General features: G+C 40.6%; 1 protein-coding gene across 1 annotated transcript; it reads right to left on the bottom strand.

Moving 5' to 3' along the window:
- Positions 1–23,865, bottom strand: rab14l (RAB14, member RAS oncogene family, like). The gene is made up of 8 exons (XM_061875674.1): positions 23,705–23,865; positions 15,817–15,875; positions 14,411–14,464; positions 11,654–11,831; positions 9,003–9,069; positions 8,776–8,863; positions 1,377–1,407; positions 1–1,299 (listed from the first exon to the last, which is right to left on the bottom strand). The coding sequence occupies exons 2-8, from the start codon at positions 15,866–15,868 to the stop codon at positions 1,122–1,124; spliced, it is 648 nt and encodes a 215-aa protein (XP_061731658.1). The 5' UTR covers positions 15,869–15,875; positions 23,705–23,865; the 3' UTR covers positions 1–1,121.

Raw genomic sequence — 23,865 nt, 5'->3', positions numbered from 1 at the left:
ACAGGTTATGTATAATTTATTTCTTCTTTTCTTTCTGTCTAGAGGATTTTTTTTTTTGTCATTTTTAAAATCAAAACATTTTAAAATCATATACACGCAAAAAAAAACAAAAAAAATGCATTTAAATGTTAGCACAGCTCCCGTTTCTTCCCCCTTTATACAAATGTACGTGGTTTTTCTTTCTGGACAGACACAAAAAAAAACAGGAAGTGGTCACTGAAGACAGGACCCTATCAACTTGTCCACCAGCAAAGAGTTAAGACGGCGATGCAGGAATCCTCCCCAAGTACAGGTGGGAGGGAAAAACAAAGCAAAGTGTCAACCCTGCACATAAATACAAGTTTTGCACGTGTTGGAAATCAGTTCAGTAGTGTGTGGAAACGGAAGGTGGGATGTGTCCTTTGCATAAATGTATTAATAGAAACTATGTTACAGAATGCAGTGAATTACAGGCAACCCACTACGAGCACATCAACTGTACACGGCCGGCGAAGAACAATGAGCGATATTTATATTTACAGCTGTCCAAACCAGGGAGAAATGTTTCAAAAGGGGGCGGGGCATGCGGCTTAGTGCACGATCATGACACAAGACGGCCGTTCTACGTTTCAACATGTGAGGAGTCGAGCTCATGCTGCTTTTCGGAGGAACTGACCCGAAAATAAGACGGGTCAAAAGTCCAAATCGGGTGCGAGGAGCGTAATAATTATAATCATAAGGCAACAAACAATGGTGCTTGTGATATGACTGAATGATGTTTAAAAACTAAAATATATATATAAAGATGTCATTTTTTAATTTAAGTCTTTACAGTATTCCTTCCACAAGGGACAATTCCTGCTTCTGCTGTTTTATTCTTACAGGAACGTAAGAAGTCGTTTATACAGGAGTTGTCTTTTCAACACTATAAAAGTTTAAAAACAAAGTAATAACCATGTAATTAATGTGCGGACTAATGGACAAAAAGGGAGATGATGGGTGCAAGGGGGGGCAAACAAAAAAGGGGAATTATTAAGAGGAAGGAGAAACGTCATCCATCTCTCCTCAGGATGATGATGATGAAGATGATGAGCGAGGTCAGACAAAAACAGGGTCAGAGAGGGGATGTCCTTGCTTGGTCATTAGCAGCCACAGCCTTCCCTCTGAGGCTGCGGTTCGCTGGTTAACCGCCCGCCTTGAGGGGCCGACGGCTTGTGTTGGACGCCCGACTCGGCGGCGTTCAAGTCCAGGCTGCCGTCCTGGATGTTCTGGTAGATCTTCTTGGCTGCCTCCAGGAAGGCGTCCTCCACGTTCTCGCCTCTAAATATTGAAACGGACGAACGGCGTGAGTGAACGGAAAGAGAGACGACCGGAATGTTGAGGAGGCGCACACTTACGTTTTTGCACTGGCCTCCAGGAAAAGCAGACCTGAGGGAATCAGACACAGTTAGTGCACATCAATATAAATAAATATTAATACTCTTTACAGCAGGGCTCACCAACCTTTTTGAAACCAAGAGCTACTTCTTGGGTACTGATTAATGCGAAGGGCTACCAGTTTGATACACACTTAAATAAATTGCCAGAAATAGCCAATTTGCTCAATTTACCTTTAATAAATAAATCTATATATATAAAAAAAAATGGGTGTTTCTGTATATCATTACGTCGTACATTTTTTTTTTCCTTTTACGGAAGGTTTTTTGTAGAGTATAAATGATGAAAAAAAAACACTGAATTGAACGGTTTAAAAGAGAAGAAAACAGGAAAAAAATTAATATTAAATTTTGAAACATAGTGTATCTTTAATTTTGACTCTTTAAAATTCAAAATTCGACCGAAAAAAGAAGAGGAAAAACTAGCTAATTTGAATATTTTTGAAAAAAATTAAAAAAAAAACTATTTATGGAACATAGTAGTTTTTCCTAATTAAGATTCATTTTTGAATTTGGATGACATGTTTTAAATAGCTTAAAATCCAATCTGCATTTTGTTAGAATATATAACAGTGTTTCTTAGCCAGGATTTGATGGAACCCTAGGGGTTCGGTGAGTCGGCCGAACCAAAACACACCTGACTCTTCGTGTAAATACAAACTTCTCCCTGTTGGCGTATTACAGATACTGCAACAACTGATTTATTTGCAGGTGTGTAATTTGTTGTAAGTTTATGCACTGTCTTAGTTTTGTTCTTTGAACAAGATGATATTCATGCACAGTTCATTTTGTGCACCAGTAAAAAAAAAAAATATGGTAACACTTTAGTATAGGGAACATATTCACCATTAATTAGTTTCTTATTAAGCATGCAAATTAGTAACATATTGGCTCTTAACTAGTCAAACCAAATAACTCTAAATTAAGACTTTATAACTCAGAATATGTTCCCCTAGTGTCCAAATAACTCTAAATTAAGTCTTTGTTACTTATAATATGTTCCCCATACTAAAGTGTTACCAAAAACATACAACTTTGTCTTGAATTTGAAAAAAAAAAATCATTTTATTTTTCACTAAAGAAGGGTTGGGTGAATGTGCAAATGAAACTGGTGAGGTTGGGTACCTCCAACAAGGTTAAGAACCTCTGATATATAACAAATTGGACCAAGCTATATTTCTAACTAAGACAAATCATTATTTCTTCTAGATTTTCCAGAACAAACATTTTAAAAGAAATTCAAAAGACTTTGAAATAAGATGTAAATTTGATTCTGAATATTTTTTTTGAATTTTAATCATAAGTTAGAATAATAATAATAATAATAAGTTAGAAGAAATATTCTTCGTCGAAAAAACAGAAGCTAAAATGAAGAATTAAATTAAAATGTATTTATTATTCTTTACAATAAAAAAAAAAAAATTTACTTGAACATTGATTTAAATTGTCAGGAAAGAAGAGGAAAATGTAAAAGTTAAAAAGGTATATGTGTTTAAAAATCCTAAAATAATTTTTAAAGTTGTATTTTTTCTCTAAAACCGTCTTTCTGAAAGTTATACGAAGTAAAGTAAAAAAATATATGAATTTATTTAAACAAGTGAAGACCAAGTCTTTCAAATATTTTCTTGGATTTTCAAATTCTATTTGAGTTTTGTCTCTCTGACAATTAAAAATGTCGAGCAAAGCGAGACCAGCTCTCTAGTAAATAAATATAATTAAAAAAATAGAGGCAGCTCACTGGTAAGTGCTGCTATTTGAGCTATTTTTAGAACAGGCCAGCGGGCGACTCATCTGGTCCTTACGGGCACCGCGTTGGTGACCCCTGCTTTACAGTTTGCAGCTTCTGAATCCAATTAATTGGACTGTTTTCCACCCCGGATCCATTCATGTCCACACTAACAGCAAACCATGTGACTTTGCTTTTCTCTTATTGGCTGCAAGAATGTAAACAGGAAGAAGGTTTGCCACATGGACTAGTGAGTGCATCGCAGCAGAAGATGTAACTTTCATGCATGCTTTATACTTGCTTTATTATCACAATATCTGCTGAAAAGATTCTAGCCCTTTGACACACTTTAGAACAGGTTTGTTGTATTGTTCTCAAACTGTGGCACATTAGCTCCATCTAGTGGTAGGTGAGGTAATGGTAAGAACACACATTTATAACCCAGGTATGTTCCTCACCTCCAACACCACAAGCCAAAATGACCTGGGAGCATATGTTGAGGCATAAAACGTGAAGGTAACTTGCTGTAGTAAACAATAACCTTCTGTTTCTTACATGACCTACTCGGTGGCCTAGTGGTTGGAGTGTCCGCCCTGAGGTCGGTAGGTTGTGAGTTCAAACCCCAGCTGAGTCGTACCAAAGACTATAAAAATAGGACCCATTACCTCCCTGCTTGGCACTCAACATCAAGGGTTGGAATTGGGGGTTAAATCACAAAAACTGATTCTCGGGCGCGGCCAACGCTGCTGCCCACCCCTCCCCTCACCTCCCAGTGGGTGAACAAGGGGGATGTGTCAAATGCAGAGGACACATTTCACCACACATTGGTACTTTGAAGGCCTACTGAAATGAGATTTTCTTATTTAAACAGGGATAGCAGGTCCATTCTTTGTGTCATACTTGATCATTTCGCGATATTGCCATATTTTTGCTGAAAGGATTTAGTAAAGAACTTTGATGATAAAGTTTGCTAATGAAAAAGCCTTGCCTTTACCGGAAGTATGTGCGCGTGATGTCACCGGTGTGAGGGCTCCTCACATCTGAACTCTGTTTATAATGTGAGACACCAGCAGTAAGAGCAATTCGGACCGAGAAAGCGACAATTTCCCCATTAATTTGATCGAGGATGAAAGATTTGTGGACCCTGCGATGAGGTGGCGACTTGTCCAGGGTGTACCCCGCTTTCCGCCCGACTGTTGCTGAGATAGGCGCCAGCGCCCCCCGTGACCCCAAAAGGGAATAAGCGGTAGGAAATGGATGGATGGATGGATGATAGTGAAGGACTAGAAGAAGAAAAGAAAAAAGCGGCGGCAGCGTGAGCGTTTCAGATGTAATTAGACACATTTACTAGGATAATTCTGGAAGATCCCCTATCTGCTTATTGTTGTAATAGTGTTTTAGTGAGATTGTAAAGACATACCTCAAAGTCGGATGGCTGCGGTGAACACGCCAGCGTCTCAGAGAGAAGCCAAGCTCACAGCTGCATTTTTTAACAGCTACTGCAGGACGACGCATAATCCACTGATGTTTCCGGTAAGAGCCGACTTAATATCACAATTTTCCCATCCAAAAACATGCTTGTTGATGTAGAGAAACATGTTCGCTTGACCGCTCTGTGTTAAAGCTTCACAACAAACAAAGAAACACCGGCTGTGTCTCGGTGCTAAAGGCAGCTGCAATCCACCTCTTTCCACCAACAGCATTATTCTTTATAGTCTCCATTATTAATCAAAAAAATTGCAAAAGATTCAGCAACACAGATGTCCAAATTACTGTGTAATTATGCGATGAAAGGAGACGACTTTAAGCCGTAAGTGGTGCTGAGCTAATATGTCCCCTCCAACCAGTAACGTCACAAACACACGTCATCATACGCGTAATCATTCCGCGACGTTTTCAACAAGGAACTCCGCGGGATATTTAAAATTACAATTTAGTAAACTAAACCGGCCGTATAATATTTCATTTGATGCGTGCAGTTTATCAAAGCAACAAACAAACAATCGGAACATCCCCGTTACTGAGGTGGCTAACCATGATGCGTGCAGTTTATCAAAGCAACAATCAAACAATCGGAACATTCCCGTCGTATCAATTCCTAGATATGGTCGTAATTATACCGTATGCACTGGGCATAATAAACACAACATTATTAATATTGCTACTACGGATAATTTGATCAAAAATTCCCTAAAACAGCCCACTACCTATAATGTAGGTTTTTTAAACATAAGATCATTGTCTCCCAAAACGTTGTTAGTTAATGATATTATCAGAGACAACAATCTTAACGTCATCGGTCTCAGCGAAACCTGGCTTAAACCAAACGACTTTTTTGCGCTAAATGAGGCATGTCCTCCTAACTTTACACATGCGCATATTGCCCGTCCGCTTAAAAGGGGTGGGGGGGTCGCACTAATATACAACGAAAACTTTAACCTTAGTCCTAACATAAATAATAAATATAAATCGTTTGAGGTGCTTACTATGAGGTCTGTCACACCGCTGCCTCTACACCTGGCTGTTATCTACCGCCCCCCAGGGCCCTGTTCGGACTTTATCAATGAATTCTCAGAGTTCGTTGCTGATCTAGTGACACACGCCGATAATATAATCATAATGGGGGACTTTAATATCCACATGAATACCCCATCGGACCCACCGTGCGTAGCGCTCCAGAGTATAATTGATAGCTGTGGTCTCACACAAATAATAAATGAACCCACGCATCGCAACGGTAATACGATAGACCTAGTGCTTGTCAAGGGGATCACCGCTTCCAAAGTTACGATACTCCCGTATACTAAAGTATTGTCCGATCATTACCTTATAAAATTCGAGGTTCAGACGCATGTTCGTCAAACTAATAATAATAATAACTGCTATAGCAGCCGCAACATTAATACGGCCACAACGACAACTCTTGCTGACCTACTGCCCTCGGTAATGGCACCATTCCCAAAGTATGTGGGCTCTATTGATAACCTCACTAACAATTTTAACGACGCCCTGCGCGAAACCATTGATAACATAGCACCGCTAAAGTTAAAAAAGGCTCCAAAAAAGCGCACCCCGTGGTTTACAGAAGAAACTAGAGCTCAGAAATTATTATGCAGAAAGCTGGAACGCAAATGGCGCACGACTAAACTTGAGGTGCACCATCAAGCATTTAGTGATGGTTTAATAACTTATAAACGCATGCTTACCTTAGCTAAAGCTAATTATTACTCAAATCTCATCCACCGTAATAAAAACGATCCTAAATTTTTGTTTAGTACGGTAGCATCGCTAACCCAACAAGGGACTCCTTCCAGTAGCTCCATCCACTCAGCTGATGACTTTATGCAATTCTTTAGTAAGAAAATTGAAGTCATTAGAAAGGAGATTAAAGACAATGCGTCCCAGCTACAACGGGGTTCTATTAACACGGACACGATTGTATATACGGCGGATACTGCCCTCCAAAATAGTTTCTCTCGTTTTGAGGAAATAACATTAGAGGAATTGTTACAACGTGTAAATGGAATAAAACAAACAACATGTTTACTTGACCCTCTTCCTGGGAAACTGATCAAGGAGCTCTTTGTATTATTAGGTCCATCAGTGCTAAATATTATAAACTTATCACTTTCCTCGGGCACTGTTCCCCTAGCATTCAAAAAAGCGGTTATTCATCCTCTCCTTAAAAGACCTAACCTCGATCCTGACCTCATGGTAAACTACCGACCGGTGTCTCACCTTCCCTTCATTTCAAAAATCCTCGAAAAAATTGTTGCGGAGCAGTTAAATGAACACTTAGCGTCTAACAATCTATGTGAAACCTTTCAATCCGGTTTCAGGGCAAATCACTCGACGGAGACAGCCCTCGCAAAAATGACTAATGATCTATTGCTAACGATGGATTCTGATGCGTCATCTATGTTGCTGCTCCTCGATCTTAGCGCTGCTTTCGATACCGTCGATCATAATATTTTATTAGAACGTATCAAAACACGAATCGGTATGTCAGACTTAGCCCTGTCTTGGTTTAACTCTTATCTTACTGATAGGATGCAGTGTGTCTCCCATAACAATGTGACCTCGGACTACGTTAAGGTAACGTGTGGAGTTCCCCAGGGTTCGGTCCTTGGCCCTGCACTCTTCAGCATCTACATGCTGCCGCTAGGTGACATCATACGCAAATACGGTGTTAGCTTTCACTGTTATGCTGATGACACCCAACTCTACATGCCCCTAAAGCTGACCAACACGCCGGATTGTAGTCAGCTGGAGGCGTGTCTTAATGAAATTAAACAATGGATGTCCGCTAACTTTTTGCAACTCAACGCCAAAAAAACGGAAATGCTGATTATCGGTCCTGCTAGACACCGAACTCTATTTAATAATACAACTCTAACATTTGACAACCAAACAATTAAACAAGGCGACACGGTAAAGAATCTGGGTATTATCTTCGACCCAACTCTCTCCTTTGAGGCACACATTAAAAGCGTTACTAAAACGGCCTTCTTTCATCTCCGTAATATCGCTAAAATTCGCTCCATTCTGTCCACTAAAGACGCTGAGATCATTATCCATGCGTTTGTTACGTCTCGCCTCGACTACTGTAACGTATTATTTTCGGGTTTCCCCATGTCTAGCATTAAAAGATTACAGTTGGTACAAAATGCGGCTGCTAGACTTTTGACAAGAACAAGAAAGTTTGATCACATTACGCCTGTACTGGCTCACCTGCACTGGCTTCCTGTGCACTTAAGATGTGACTTTAAGGTTTTACTACTTACATATAAAATACTACACGGTCTAGCTCCATCCTATCTTGCCGATTGTATTGTACCATATGTCCCGGCAAGAAATCTGCGTTCAAAGGACTCCGGCTTATTAGTGATTCCCAAAGCCCAAAAAAAGTCTGCGGGCTATAGAGCGTTTTCCGTTCGGGCTCCAGTACTCTGGAATGCCCTCCCGGTAACAGTTCGAGATGCCACCTCAGTAGAAGCATTTAAGTCTCACCTTAAAACTCATTTGTATACTGTAGCCTTTAAATAGACTCCCTTTTTAGACCAGTTGATCTGCTGTTTCTTTTCTTTTTCTTCTATGTCCCACTCTCCCTTGTGGAGGGGGTCCGGTCCGATCCGGTGGCCATGTACTGCTTGCCTGTGTATCGGCTGGGGACATCTCTGCGCTGCTGATCCGCCTCCGCTTGGGATGGTTTCCTGGTGGCTCCGCTGTGAACGGGACTCTCTCTGCTGAGTTGGACCCGCTTTGGACTGGACTCTTGCGACTGTGTTGGATCCATTGTGGATTGAACTTTCACAGTATCATGTTAGACCCGCTCGACATCCATTGCTTTCCTCCTCTCTAAGGTTCTCATAGTCATTATTGTCACCGACGTCCCACTGGGTGTGAGTTTTCCTTGCCCTTATGTGGGCCTACCGAGGATGTCGTGGTGGTTTGTGCAGCCCTTTGAGACACTAGTGATTTAGGGCTATATAAGTAAACATTGATTGATTGATTGATTGATCATTGATATATAAACTATCAGACTGTGTGGTGGGTAGTAGTGGGTTTCAGTAGGCCTTTAACTTAAACATCGAGCAATGAACATTTTTATATGCCGGGCCAGCTTAAACTCACCATTCTCCTCTGCAAACTGTTTGGCTTCCTCGTATGTGACGTCTCGCTGGGCTTCCAGGTCGGCTTTGTTTCCTATGAGAATGATGACCTGTGGATGAGCGCAGACAAGGGATGAGTCCCTATTATAAACGATGCCTTTCTTCTTAAGGCTGCTCAGGTCAGCTGGCATGATGCTGACATTCTTTATGTGGGCGAAACAATATCAAACAATCTGCGTTTGGACTTACAGTGTTGGGATTGGTGAGGTTTCTGGCGTCGGTCAACCAGCTGCTGAGGTGGTTGTATGTGCTTCTCCTGAGTGAGAGCACACAAACGTTTCCATGACGACAGGCTACACCTTATAATCCTGGCCAGACAAGCTTCTCTTGTTTTATGTTGAAAGGCACTGCCATTACATGCAGTATCACCACAATACATCTTCTCTACTCTTATGACTAGTATGAAACCTGGATGGACTTTAGAGTAGTCAGTGTACATATTGTAAGAGTATAGATCAGAGCTAGGCAAGGGGGGTCACATTGAGAGATTACATGTGTCAGGGGGTCCTGTGTGTGTTTAAATGATATGTAAACATTTAGCTGTACATTATGTGTGTTTGGGTCCCTTGTTTTTAGAAACATTAATACAAAAGTCACAATGTCTGATAGAGTTCTTAAATGTTATGACAGACCACCTCAAAAAAATGGAATGGAATATCCTGTTTTTTTACTGAATGGGACACCCCAAATGAAGATTAAAATAAAGAATGTGTGGTTTACAATATTAAGTATGAACAATAAAACACTGAATATTAACAACATGAACTTCGCTCCTCTTTTACTTCTCAGACCAGATCCTCGATGGTTGTGTATCTTTAAACAATCAAGCAAAACACAACAAAAATTTAACAAACAGCAAAATATGGATGTAATGTAACATACAATATGGTATATTATGTAAAAATCTGCTACCGCATCCCTTTCTGACACGGGTTTCGGACTTGCTGCTCTGAAAACAAACCCCGCCCACTCTGCTTTGTTCCTCATCTGAGCTGCTGTGACGTAGATTACCGTAATAACACCCAAAAGCGCATATTTCAACCATTGAAATACTTTCTATAGTTTAAGACTTGCGGTCATTTAAAAACAGCACTGCACATCATAATAGCGGTGTCAGTTTTGATGTTAAAGGTCTAAAAAAATTAAGTAGAAAAATCCGGCGGGCTGGATTGAAAATCTTAATGGGCTGCATGTGGCTCGCAGGCCCTATATTGCCCAGGTCTGGTATAGATGTACTGTTGGTGCCTAAAAACTTAGCAACAAAAGTGAGAGGCAATATAATTGTCTTATATACAGTCATGTGCGGGGATGGTAGCTTGTTCTGGGGCTGCACGAGTGCTGCCTGCACTGGGGAAGCAGGGGTTCAATGAAGGAAATATGAAATCCAACCCGCCATATGACATTTTAAATCAGAAACAGTGTTTTTTCCAACATGATAGATGGGAGCCCCAAATACACATCCACCTTCTTGATGGAAGAACCAATCAAGTGGCTCCTCAAGACATCAACCCCATTAAGCAGCTGTGAGGCATCCTCAAGTGGAAGGAAAGATGGACGGACAGACAGAAGTAAGTTAGGAAAAAAGAAGATAGGACATTAAAAAGGAAGGACAGACAGGCGGAAGGAAATTAGGAACGGCGGAAGCGACTTGTCCAGGTACCCCGCCTGAAGGCAGCTGGGATAGGTTTCAGCAACCCTGAGAGGGACAAGCGTTCGGAAGAAAGTTGGGAAAGTCAAAAATAGGGAAGTTAGTAAATAAAAAAGGACGGACCGAAGGAAGTTAGGAAAGTCAAAAATAAGGACGTTTGTAAATAAAAAAGAACAGACGGAAAGGAAGTTAGCAAAGAAGAAAGGGGAGACTAAAGTTAGGAATAAAGAAATATATAAAAGGAAGGAGGAAAGAAAGCTAGGAAAGAAGGATGAAAGACAGTTGGAGAAAAAAGGAAGGAAGGAAAGAAAAAAGGAAATACAATAGGAAGAAAATACATTTGGAAGTCAGGAAAGAAGGAACAAAGATAGGAAAGACGGACGGAATGACGGAAGTTATGAAATAAAAAGGAAGGATGGACAGAATGAAATTAGGAAAGAACAAAGAGGAGGAGGAAGTTGGTAATGAAGAAAGGTATGAAAGAAGGAAGGAGGAAAGAAAGACAAAAGAAAGTTGGGGGAAAATGAATGAAGGAAAGAAGAAAGGAAATACAATAGGAAGAAAATACAATTGGAAATGAGGAAGGAAGGACTGAATGAATGAATGAATGAAAGAAGAAAATGATATTAACATCCAGCATCTCCATCGCCAACAACCTGTGTAGCTGTGATGACCTCCATGCCCAAGAGGACTAAGGCAGTGCTAGACACAAAGTGCTCACACCAAGGACGGGGAAGTTGACTCCCTTGTGTTGCCAGCTGTATAGACAATAAAAGTAAATCCATCCTGCCGCACAAGCTGTACCCTGACTACTCTAAAGTGTATCGTTACTGTAGCCTGTACTCTTTAGAGGAAATAGGAGCAACACATGAGAAGTGCTTATTGGACCTTCCACTGCCATCATGTGCGATTATCAGCGTTGGCTTGGCATGAGTCAAGCATTCTTCCTTGTGCTTCCATTAGCCAGCAGCTGTGGGCAGTCGCTCTTAACGGCCGCGTAAACAAAGTCTGTTGGTTTTGTCTGAGCTAAGTGCGTTTGGGGGACTTTAGTGGAGTCGGGTGTGGTGTGCCGAGACATTCTTCACGCTGGTGTTTATTGAGCTGATAACCATCTCACACTTTGGCTAAGAAAACCTGACACATCTGTTCCCAGTCCTTGGACTTTTATTTGAAATAGATTGTATATACACACCTAGTGATGTCGTACACCATCAGCGCCCCCGCCGCTCCACGGTAGTACGAGCGGGTCACGGCCCGGAAGCGCTCTTGTCCGGCCGTGTCCCAGATCTGAAGCTTGATCTTCTGGCCGCTCACCTCGATTATCCTCGTGCCGAACTCTACGCCGATCGTGTGGGGGCAGTCTGCCATGACTGCGGAGAAGAAGAAGACGACGTTAGTGAAGTTAGCATTAGGTTCATGTCAGTTCCTCCAAGAACTGATGTGCTTTTTGTTTTTATTGTTGCGGCCTAATAAGATGCCTGAATTCAGACGTTTAGAGGCTACATGCTCTCCCACCGACGCCACACACGCTGTCTGCAGTCTACCATGAACAGAGAAAACCGGGATTCATCCGTAAAAAGAACACATCTCCAACATGCCAAACGCATTTTCCCACTCAAATCGGTTACAACGATGTTGAACTGCAGTCAGCTTGAGTCCTAAGCTTCCCTGAGACGGTTTGTGCATAAATTCTTTGGTTATGCAAACCAATTGTCGCAGCAGCTGTCTGGCTGGCTGGTCTCAGACGATGATGGAGGTGCACCTGCAGCATTTGAAGGTCCTGAACCAGCATGGTTACACATGGCCTGTGATTGTGAGGCCGGTTGGATGTACTGCAAATTATTTGAAACGCCTTTGGCAACGGCTTGTGGTAGAGAAATGAACATTCAGTTCACAGGCAACAGCTCTGGTGGACATTCCTGCAGTCAGCATGCCGACTGCACACTCCCTCAAAACTTTCGACATCTGTGGCATTGTGCTGTGTGATAAAAACTGCACATTTGAGAGTGGTCTTTTATGGTGGGCAGTCCGAGGCACACCTGTGCAATAATCATGCTGTTTAATCAGCATTTTGATATGCCACACCTATGAGGTGGGAAAGATTATATTGGCATAGAAGTGCTCACTGACACCAATTTAGACAGATTTGTGAACAATATTTGAGAAAAATCGGTCTTTTGTGTATATAGTTTTAGATCTTTGAGTTCAACTATGTCCGGTAGGGGTCTAATCGGACATTTTAGATGTTCCAAACCCTAACTGCAAATATTGGCTCTCTTAAAAAGTTTGAAAACGTAAGCCCCTCAACACAAATCGCTGCAGACGTCGATCATAACAGGACACACATAAAAGTCTGAAGAACCCAAATTGGAAAATGAACATATTGGTTTCCGTAGGCTATTTTTAGGCGGGCATCAAGGTTTATGGCAGACTAAAACAAACAAGTAAGTAGGGCTGCAACAACTAATCGATTAAATCGATTATAAAAATAGTTGGCGAATAATTTAGTCATCGATTCGTTGGCTGTATGCAGTGCGCATGCGCTGAGGCTCTTTTTTTTTTTCTTTTCCTTTTTTCCCCCCCTTTCGTTCTTTCCTAAATCTTTATGTAGGAACTGCAACATTTACAAAAAGCTGAGAAACAATAATCAAAATAAGTACAAAACAGCGCCAGGGCAGCGGCGGTAAGCTAGCCAATGATGTGTCATGTGTAGCTCACGTGACCAAGCCGAATTCTTTGTCTGGAAACATTCGAAAAATGGTGGCGGAAAGCAGGAGCGATAGTGTAAGTGCAATGGAGAAAAGTCTACGACCTAAGTCGTCAAAAGCGTGGGAATACTTCACTCTAAACACTGCAAAGAAGACTGTTTCCTGCAAAATGTGCAGCATCAACCTCGCGTGGCACGGAGGTACAACATCGCTCGGGAGCATCTTAAGAGGAAGCATGTTGGATACATGGATGAAGAAAAAAAAAAACTCAGGGTACGTAACTTTTTAAGTTCATAGTCCAAGTACATTGATCCAGTGTGTCCTTCTTTGTGTGTTTTTAATATGTTGTTAACGAGGAGATTTTTTTAAGGCAAACTGACAGAAATATCTTAGGTTGGTTTCATAATGGATCAATGTAGCCGAACCCAATAAAGCTATATAATATTTGAGTGAAGCTTTAGTATAACTAAACGTTATGAAGGTGCTGGAATATTTCATGCTATTATTCACAGGCAGCCTAAAACGAATCCTTTATTATTCACAACAGAAACGTGTACAATATCTGACCCAGTTCTGTGTTATTATTGTTGTATGCTGCATCCCCAATGTCCATTAATTTCATTTAGCTTTTTTTTAATGTGGTGGTGTAATTAGATGGATAGATAGATAGATAGATATATAGATAGATAGATAGATATTACTTTTATTGATTCCCTCAGGGAGTTTCCTCAGGAACATTTAAATTCCGGCAGCAGTGTACAGAATTGAGATTGAATTTGAAAAGTAAATAACGGGGTTTAAAATGGGAAAAAAAAAGAAGAAAATATTACAATAAGAATAAAAATAAAAAAGCAACAAAATAATAAAAATATAACAGTAAAAATAACAATAAAAGAAGAAAAACTAAAATATGTGGGGAAGTCACAGGCATTAAAACAAAGTTGCCAGGCTGCGTACAGTTTGTGGGTATCAGTGGAATTTGCGTAAATTCGAACGATCGCGTCATTGCAAATTCCTGATGGGAGTGTCGTGTAAGCACGCAGCAGGTGCGTAGAATTAAAGTATCCCTGTCAAAAGGAGGATGCCATGGAACAAGATTGCAGCATCTGGCGCCTTAATAGCGCCATTGAGCACCACGCGGCTTGAATAGAGGCGGCTGACGCACAGTAAAATAGTCTCTCGCTGCCGACTTCCGCCGCCGCGCGTGGATGAAAAGAGACAGGAGCGGTGCGAGCACTTACATTTCTTTTCTGTGAATTGGTGCAGCAAACATGACTTCCCTACACCCATGTCCCCTGTGAAGAGAGAGGGAGAAAGATGTCCTTGAATACACAGACCACAACAAACCTAGCAACCACGGTCAGAAGCAGATCCAGGGCACATGCCCTTAGAACGGGGTCAGCAACCCGCAGCTCTTTGGTGCCGCCCTAGTGGCTCCCTTGAGCATTTTTTTAAAAAATTGCTAATGGTAAAAGATGAGGGGGAAAATATTTTTTTTTGTTTGAGGACAAACGTTCCCAATTGTTAGAAAGCCTCCCGTTTAATATGTTGGTGTGTATGCTTCACTGTATTTGGTGAACATCATTTTGTCCTACAAATTTTGCCGGTTCTTGAACTCACCTTAGTGTGGACTGTGACGCAACAGTTTGTTTACATGTAAAATCTTCCACTCTCTTCTATCATTTTGTCCACCAAAAGTTTCATGTTGTGCGTGAATGCACAAAGGTGAGCTTTGTGGATGTTATTGACTTGTTGGAGTGCTAATCAGGCTTATGTGGTCAGTGCATGACAGCAAGCTAATCAATGCTAACATGCTATTTAGGCTAGCTGTATGTACATATTGCATCATTATGCCTCATTTTTAGGTATATTTGAGCTCATTTAATATGCATCCTCTGTGTATATAATTTAGTTTTGCATGTCTCATGACACATTATCTGTATGTAATATTGGCTGCACTTCAGATAGTTCTTTGTGTGACATGTTGTTCCAGACCACAGCAAACATTACCTAGCTTGCCAAAGATTGTAATACATTTATTAAAAGAAGACAGCCTGCCGTTTCCTTTAACGTGAACACACACATTTATAGCTTTGGCCATTAAAAGCCAGTAATTTCCAGGAGTTATCTCACCCTCTGAGTAGCCTCTGATTTACTAATGTTTCTAATGTTGTAAAAATGTGTAGAATAAATATTACATTTTGACATATCTGTCAACGAAGATTTGCTTCAGCCTGCAACACATAGTATTTTTGATAGTAGGCTAATCTAGCTAATATAGACACTAACGTAATGTATTAATTTTATTATAAGACTTATATTCAGCTTTTCATTTTTTGCAGCTCCAGACAGATTAGCTTTTTGTATTTTTGGTCCAATATGGCTCTTTCAATGTTTGGGTTGCCGACCCCTGCCTTAGGACCACCACTGACCACAATAATGTGTTACCATGTTGCTATCTGTATGCGTATTCCTATGAAGGCACCAGCTAGCAAATGTGTTTACTTAAAAGGCCTCTGCCAAACAAGTCAGGCAAAGTGCTGCGTGATTTGAATATTAGGGGAACTTTATTAATGAGTCATACCAATAATGTAAACAAGTAAGCAGGTTTTATCAGACACAAGTGCACAAACTAGTCCACACTTACCAATAATGATGTATTTAAAAATGTAGGAATAGTTGTATGGTGCAGTGGCCATTGTGGCTCTGAAACAGAGAGAAAACATGTGCAATGTGTTAGCATGATGATTGCAATAAGCGAACATTTCTTTTACGTTTGGCTCATTTGAAGCTCAGCAGCACAGTAGCTCCTGGAGGAAGTTGTGTTTGCTTAGTGAGCCGGCAGTGACGTAACCATAGGAAATGTGGTATGGGCATGACGACACAAACAAGCAAGCAGAGCTAAACACATTGCAACGCAGCTGGTCTGCCAGCGAATACAAAGGAGCAGAAAGGATCATTATTGCTGCCAGCACTCAAGATACTCTATTACAAAAAAGCGACTATCGACAAAACTGCAGGAAATTTTTGAGAGAAAACGTAAATGCTCTTCTAAAAGAGCAACAGGTGCTGCTGTGGGCCACTCCCTTTTCTATAAGCACTCACAACAAGAAGAAGGTCCACTTGTAGTATTGGCTTTGCATGTATTTTTACACCCTTTCTGCAAGTGCGTCTTGGCAAATTATGCATTTTACAATTACATTACCACCCCCCTCCAAACCACCGCCACAAACACATTGCAGTCTGCTTTGGACCGGTAAAAGGTTAGGTAATGTTTTCATTGTTTTGAACGGCAAAGAACCGTCCCACAACAAATGTGTTCAAAGTTAATAGTCATAATATACAAAAGAACCACAAAGCGGCCCACCTCTTTTCACACTTACACTAAACCAGTGTTTTTCAACCACTGTGCCGTGGCACACCAGTGTGCCGTGAGATACAGTCTGGTGTGCCGAGGGAGATTATGTAATTTCACCTATTTGGGGTAAAAAATATTTTTTGCAAACCCGTAATTATAGTCTGCAAATGATGTGTTGTTGAGTGGTTGGTCGTTGCTGTCTCGAGCTCGGCAGAGTAACCGTGTAATACTCTTTCATATCAGAAGGTGGCAGCAGGCAGCTAATTGCTTTGTAGATGTCAGAAACAGCGGGAGGCAGTGTGCAGGTAAAAAGGTATTTAATGCTTAAACCAAAAATAAACAAAAGGTAAGTGCCCCTATGAAAAGGCATTGGAGCTTAAGGAAGGCTATGCAGAACGAAACTAAAACTGAACTGGCTACTAAGTAAACAAAAACAGAATGCTGGACGACAGCAAAGACTTATTGTGGAGCAAAGATAGCATCCACAACGTACATCCGAACATGACATGACAATCGACAATATTTCCACGAAGAAGGATTAAAAAGTAAGTAAATGCGGGAAATATTGCTCAAGGGAAGACCTGAAACTGCTGCAGGAAAATACCAAAAAAAGAGCGCAAGACAAGAAGTAAAACAGTACACACAGGAAACCAGCAAAAAAGTCCAAATAAGTCAGGATGTGATGTGACAGGTGGTGACAGTACACTTACTTTGAGACAAGAGCTATATTGATGCATGCTTGGTTATCCTTTAAAGTCATATCCAACAATTGCGACAACAACTTTTTACCGTCAACCGAGTTTCGTTTTTTAATGATTTCTGCTGGTGGTGTGCCTCTGCGTTTTTTCATTGCAGAAAATGTGCCTCGGCTCAAAAAAGGTTGAAAAACACTGCACTAAACAAAAGTTAGGAATGGAGAATGTACAAAAATTATTCTCATTAAAAATTTGTATGCACGTACAACACTTAAAATCTTAAGTATAAAAGTATGTAGAATTAAATTATGGAATGGATTTAACAAACAACTAATATGATTCAGGTTAAGAAACTGTTCAAACTCAAAGTGTTTACAATGTACATGTAAGAGGAATCCTAATGAACATCTTGAACCTCATCAAAAACCTCTCACAATGTGATTTACAACTTGAACTATTTATTATTGAAAACTTTATTTTATTTGCTTGTGTTACAAATTGAGCACAAAAAGCGAACTAACAAATGTGTTAGAAATTGCTACGAAATGGAAAAGAGGTACGATTAAATAAGCTCCGCTTCTTCCTACTCCTTTTCGGAAACTGGAAATATGTGATGTGCCAAATTGTAATAGTGTGCATGTTTGAACTAAAACCATAACCCAAATGAATGCACATTTAGCAAGCCTACTTCTTTAAAGTGGTAATGTACTTCTGCAACGTTTACTTCTTTTTACACTTTTGATGGGCACTGCCAAGAAAGTACAACAATTCTTCTCAACAAAAGAGGATAAATATAACCTTGGGGGAAAATCTAATCTAACACATTTGTATGCTCGTAAAACACTAACAACCTTAAACATATCTGAATGTGAAATTCAATTATGGAATGGATTAACCAAAGAAATCAAACACAGCACCAATATGATTCGGTGCAAGAGCCTGTTCAAACTACAAATGCTCACAAAGTACACAGAACAAGAATTATGATCAACATAATAGTGTGTGAACTGTGAATGTTGGCTTGTCTATCTGTGTTGGCCCTGAGATGAGGTGACGACTTGTCCAGGGTGCACCCCGGTTTCTGCCCGAATGCAGCTGAGATAGGCTCCAGCACCCCCCGCAATCCCGAAAGGGACAAGCGGTAGAAATGAATGGATGGATCTTGAACCTTTTTTTTTTTATTGAGACAAAGATTATCTATGTATTTAATATTGTTTGCTCTATCGTATATTATGTATTTGTTCACTGTTCTGTTACAGAGAACAAGGAAATTGGGTAAAATTGCTATGGTATGAAAAGAGTTATGATTAAATAAGCTCTGCTTCCTCCTACTCCTTTTCGGACGTGCTGTGACGAAACAACTGGAATTGTGTGTGATGTATTACATATGCATGTTCCAAATAAACTGAACTGTTTGACCCAGGGACAGAACCATTTTAATTCCCTTCTTTTGGAACGGTTCCACTGTCAAAATTCATGCTACAAGTAGCCTCTGTCTATATATAATAAGTCTGTAACAAGACATAAAATTTCTGCTTAACGTTTCACTGCCTTTTTACCCCCTCCTTTCTAGGCTGCTGGCCGTCACATGACCCTCATGTGGCATCTTATCCTCTGCGTGAGCGCATACTCCGAGGTAACGTCCACTGGAGAGAAAACTAAAATGTGATTAACTTGTTGTGATACTTAACTCCGTTCTACGCTGTTTTTGTGTGTTTTTTTAACGAGATGGTGTCGCTTAAAGAGGGTGGTTTGTATGCATGTGACCAAATGACAGAGCTCAGCACTTTTTGTTCTCCAGAGACATCCGTGCTGATACTTCCCATTGTGGCAAGAGGATGCACTGTTGTAGAAAAGCATGACAATCCACAATGTTAAGCGACACTATTCGAATCATGTGACTCCGAACAAATGGTCTTCATTTTAAAAAATGGAAAAAAATCGGGCCATAATTCACAATATTTGACAGTCTATTTATTGAAAGCATATCTGCTCCTTTGTAGAGGCAGACAAACGTCATCATACTCCAAATTTGACACTTTTTTTGTTGTTTTGCTCAGCAAATCGGACTAATCTCCATTCATTTTTTACCGCTTGTCCTTATTTTGTTTAACCTTCCTCTTAGTGTTAGCTTTCTGTTACCATCTCTTATGTTAACGGGTCGGTTTTGAACCATGTTTTAAAACAGCTGTGAAATACCATAAAAACAATTATCTATCATCCAATTTCTTTCTCATCTATTGGTTACCTTGTTAAGCTTCCTTATCCATGAAAATATTGGATTTAATATTTTTGGTGTGGGCCATTGGGCCTTTTTTTTGTCAGTATACCCCTCGATTTCAATTGAAAAAGAGGTAATACAAACCTCAAGAGTGTCATAAATAAATAAAGGGTTGTTGTGTTACCTGACTATTACTGAGGTGTATTAGAACACATCGCTTAAATATTTTTTTATTTTTAATAATGGCCCTGCGATGAGGTGGCGACTTGTCCGGGGTGTACCACGCCTTCCGCCTGATTGTACTGAGATAGGCACCAGCGCCCCCCGCCACCCCAAAGGGAATAAGCGGTAGGAAATGGATGGATGGATTTTAATAATGTTATACTGAATTGACCTCACATGTCTGGAAATGGGGGCTTTACGGTGGAAGAGGGGTTAGTGCGTCTGCCTCACAATACAAAGGTCCTGAGTAGTCCTGGGTTCAATGCAGGGCTCGGGATCTTTCTGTGTGGAGTTTGCATGTTCTCCCCGTGGATGCGTGGGTTCCCTCCGGGTACTCCGGCTTCCTCCCACTTCCGAAGACATGCAACTGGTGTTTAGCTTGATTGGCAACACTAAATTGGCCCTTGTGTGTGAATGTGAGTGTGAATGTTGTCTGTCTATCTGTGTTGGCCCTGCTATGAGGTGGTGACTTGTCCAGGGTGTACACCGCCTTACGCCCGATTGTAGCTGAGATAGGCACCAGCGCCCCCCGCGACCTCAAAGGGATTAAGCTGCAGAAAATGGATGGATGGATGGGTTGTCTACAAAAAATCCGTCTTTGTTTGTTTTTGTACTGGATAAAATGAGAATCCCCTAAAGCTCACATGACTGGGAGAGGAGCTGGCTTTCAGTGTGTTCAGTTTTGGCTGTAATTATTGCTTGATAATCTTATTTTTAGAACTGGGTCGAAACAACACCAAGGTCATAGTTTCAACCACAGCATTTTATAATTTAGTAAAAAAAAAACTTTTTTTTGTTGAAATAGAGGTTCCTGACAAAGTCAAACAGCCTTAGTGCAAAAAAAAAAAATACATTTATGTGGTTGTTTTATGCATTTAAAAACTAAGACGGGTCAGTGCCAACCCTAACACAAGACAAGGGTTAAAAGGAGCCACAAAAACTGCAGATTTGCCATTTACAGATCTCACCAAGGCCGAGTGTTTATATTTATTAGTGTTCGTTATCTCGATTAAAGGGCCCCACAGATATGGCTAAGCCTACTTGACAGGCAAGTCGGAGGTGTTCTAATAAGCCATGGATGGCAAAATTCAACATATTTCCGACGATTTCCTGTGTTTGTGTAAATTCAACAGGAAAAGGCACGAGTCCCCTTATAACAGTGTTTTTCAACCTTTTTTGAGCCGAGGCACATTTTTTGCGATAAAAAAATGCGGAGACACACCATCAGCAGAAATCATTTAAAAACGAAACTTGGTTGACGGTAAAAAGTCGTTGTCGCAATTGTTGGCTATGACTTTAAAGCAATATAGCTCTTGTCTCAAAGTAGGTGTACTGTCACCACCTGTCACATCACACCCTGACTTATTTGGACTTTTTTGCTGTTTTCCTGTGTGTACTGTTTTACTTCTTGCCTTGCGCTCTTTTTTTGGTATTTTCCTGTAGCAGTTTCATGTCTTCCCTTGAGCAATATTTCCCGTATTTACTTAGTTTTTAATCCTTCTTTGTGGGAATATTGTCGATTGTCATGTCATGTTTGGGTGTACATTGTGGACACCATCTTTGCTCCACAGTAAGTCTTTGCTGTCGTCCAGCATTCTGTTTTTGTTTACTTAGTAGCCAGTTCAGTGTTAGTTTCGTTCTGCATAGCCTTCCTTAAGCTCCAATGCCTTTTCATAGGGGCACTTATGTAAACAGGGTTAATTACGTCTTGTAAATAATGTATTTTCTAATTTTTTATCCATTCATCCATTTCTACCGCTTATTCCCTTTTGGGTGGGGTCGCTGGCGCCTATCTCAGCTACAATCGGGCGGAAGGCGGGGTACACCCTAGACAAGTCTATTGTTATAATCACACAAAATATGTAAGTTACATGTAAATACCTGAATATTGTTTAATATTTTGTCAATGTGGAACCATTGTCTCGTTGTCCCTCGTACTGCAGTAATAACTGTGACACCTGTCTTTATATATGCGATGGACACGCCTCCAATTTCCCTTTTTGTCTACGATAACGGGACAGGGGCTCGATGATGGCACAAAGTTTTTGATGACAATTGTATTCTGTATTATTAGTAAAGTGCAGCTGAGAAACCCATGGTGTCGGTCGTGTTCCATAAGATCACACACAACGCAGAGGAAAAGACCACCGGTTACACTTACCTTTTGTTTATTTTTGGTTTAAGCATTAAATACCTTTTTACCTGCACGCTGCTTCCCGTTGTTTCTGACATCTACAAAGCAATTAGCTACCCGCTGCCACCTACTGATATGAAAGATTATTACACGGTTACTCTGCCGAGCTCGATACAGCAACGACCAACCACTCAACAACAACACATCATTTGCAGACTATAATTACGGGTTTGCAAAAAATATTTTTTAACCCAAATAGGTGAAACCCACTACTACCGACCACGCAGTCTGATAGTTTATATATCAATGATGAAATATTAACATTGCAACACATGCCAATACGGCCTTTTTAGTTTACTAAATTACAATTTTAAATTTCCCGGGAGTTTTGTCTTGGAAACGTCGTGTAATGATGACGTGTACGCAAGACGTCACGGGTTTTTAGGAAGTATGAGCGCTGCGCACACACACAGTTAAAAGTCGTCTGCTTTAACCGCATAATTACACAGTATTTTGGAGATGTGTGTTGCTGAATCTTTTGCAATTTGTTCAATTAATATTAGAGAAGTCACAGTAGAAAGATGGCGTTGGGAAGCTTTAGACTTTAGCCACACAAACACACGGTGATTCCTTGTTTAAAATTCCTGGAGGTGAATCAGAGCGCGGTCAAGCGAACATGGATCCTACCGAATGTCAACCAGCAGGTTTCGGTGAGAAAATTGTGCTTAAAAAGTCGCCTCTTACCGGATATCAGCTGAGCTTGTGCCGTCCGTACAGCTGCCGTCGACTCCCCTGAGACACTCCGCGTCAACACACCCGTGGACACACACCTCTAACTGTCAGGTACTATTTAACTCACTAAAACACTAGCAACACAATAGAAAGTTAAGGGATTTCCCAGAATTATCCTAGTAAATGTTTCTAAAAACATCGGAATCCGTCCCAATGCAATCGCGTTTTTTTTATTTTTATTCATTTATTTATTTTTTGTAGTCCGTCGCTATCAATATCGTCAAACACGAATCTTTCATCCTCGCTCGTATGAATGGGGAAATTGTCGTATTCTCGGTCCGAATAGCACTTTTTGTTGGAGGCTCCCATTAAAAACAATGTGAATATGTGAGGAGCCCCCACACTTGTGATGTCATCGTCTGCGACTTCTGGTAGAGGCAGGGCATTTCTCTTAAGACCTAAAGTCGCAAACTTTATCGTTAATGTTCTCTTCTAAATCCTTTCAGCAAAAATATGGCAATATCACAAATTGATCAAGTATAACACATAGAATGGACCTGCTATCCCTGTTTAAATAAGAAAATCTCATTTCAGTAGGCCTTTAAATTACATAATCTCCTACGGCACACCAGACTGTATCAGTGTGCCGCGGCACAGTGGTTGAAAAACACTCCCTTATAAAACCACTAACCACTTCATTTCTTCTCTTGTAATTTATTTTTATCCCATATTTGTTTACACTACCGCACCTTAAATTTGAGTCCTTAATCTCGTTATATGTAAATACAATGACAATAAAGTCAATTCTATTATATTTCTAACTGTAGCTTTAGCATGCTGCGGCTAACGTTAGCTTACCGGGCGTGGATTATTATAGGCTCTGATAGTGTCAACCCACGTATTTAAGTCGTAAACGTAAATAAGATATTTTGGAGTTAGTGTAGTTTATTCCCAATTACATTAGTAGATAATATCATGTTTTATGTGTGTGTGCGAGACGTGGACTTAGCCTAGCTTCCCGTTGAGTTAGCCTAGTTAGCATCCCAATTAGCCACTCTTTACACACACAAGCCACTCTAACTCCGCCATTGCTGTAAGTTACCGTCAGGGACTGCCGGTTTTGTGTGGCGACCGTGGGGGGAAAAAAAGGACTCGCCGACTGCGTTTACTCACCAGTAATGAAGCTTTAAGACGCTAATGTTGAGCTTTTCTGAGGAGGTTTTTTTGACGTGTTATCCTGGCTTGAAGTAGGACCTGCCTTATCCAAGATGGCGGGCGGTCGCACAGGGTTTCCTCCGCGGTGTACAATGGAGCTGGACAAAGAGCATCTTTTA

The sequence above is a fragment of the Nerophis ophidion genome, linkage group LG17 (assembly GCF_033978795.1).
Source record: "Nerophis ophidion isolate RoL-2023_Sa linkage group LG17, RoL_Noph_v1.0, whole genome shotgun sequence".
Classification (NCBI taxonomy): domain Eukaryota; kingdom Metazoa; phylum Chordata; class Actinopteri; order Syngnathiformes; family Syngnathidae; genus Nerophis; species Nerophis ophidion.
Note: the sequence above shows the minus strand (reverse complement) of the source record. Positions and strands in the feature narration are given on the sequence as shown.

Coding starts and splice junctions, on each gene's coding strand:
- rab14l (XM_061875674.1), bottom strand. CDS start 15,868: ATGGCCACTGCACCATACAACTATTCCTACATTTTTAAATACATCATT. Junction 9,070..11,653: donor ATGGTGTACGACATCACTAG/GTGTGTATATAC, acceptor GCTCTCACTCAG/GAGAAGCACATACAACCACC. Junction 1,300..1,376: donor CTGGAGGCCAGTGCAAAAAC/GTAAGTGTGCGC, acceptor TTCAATATTTAG/AGGCGAGAACGTGGAGGACG.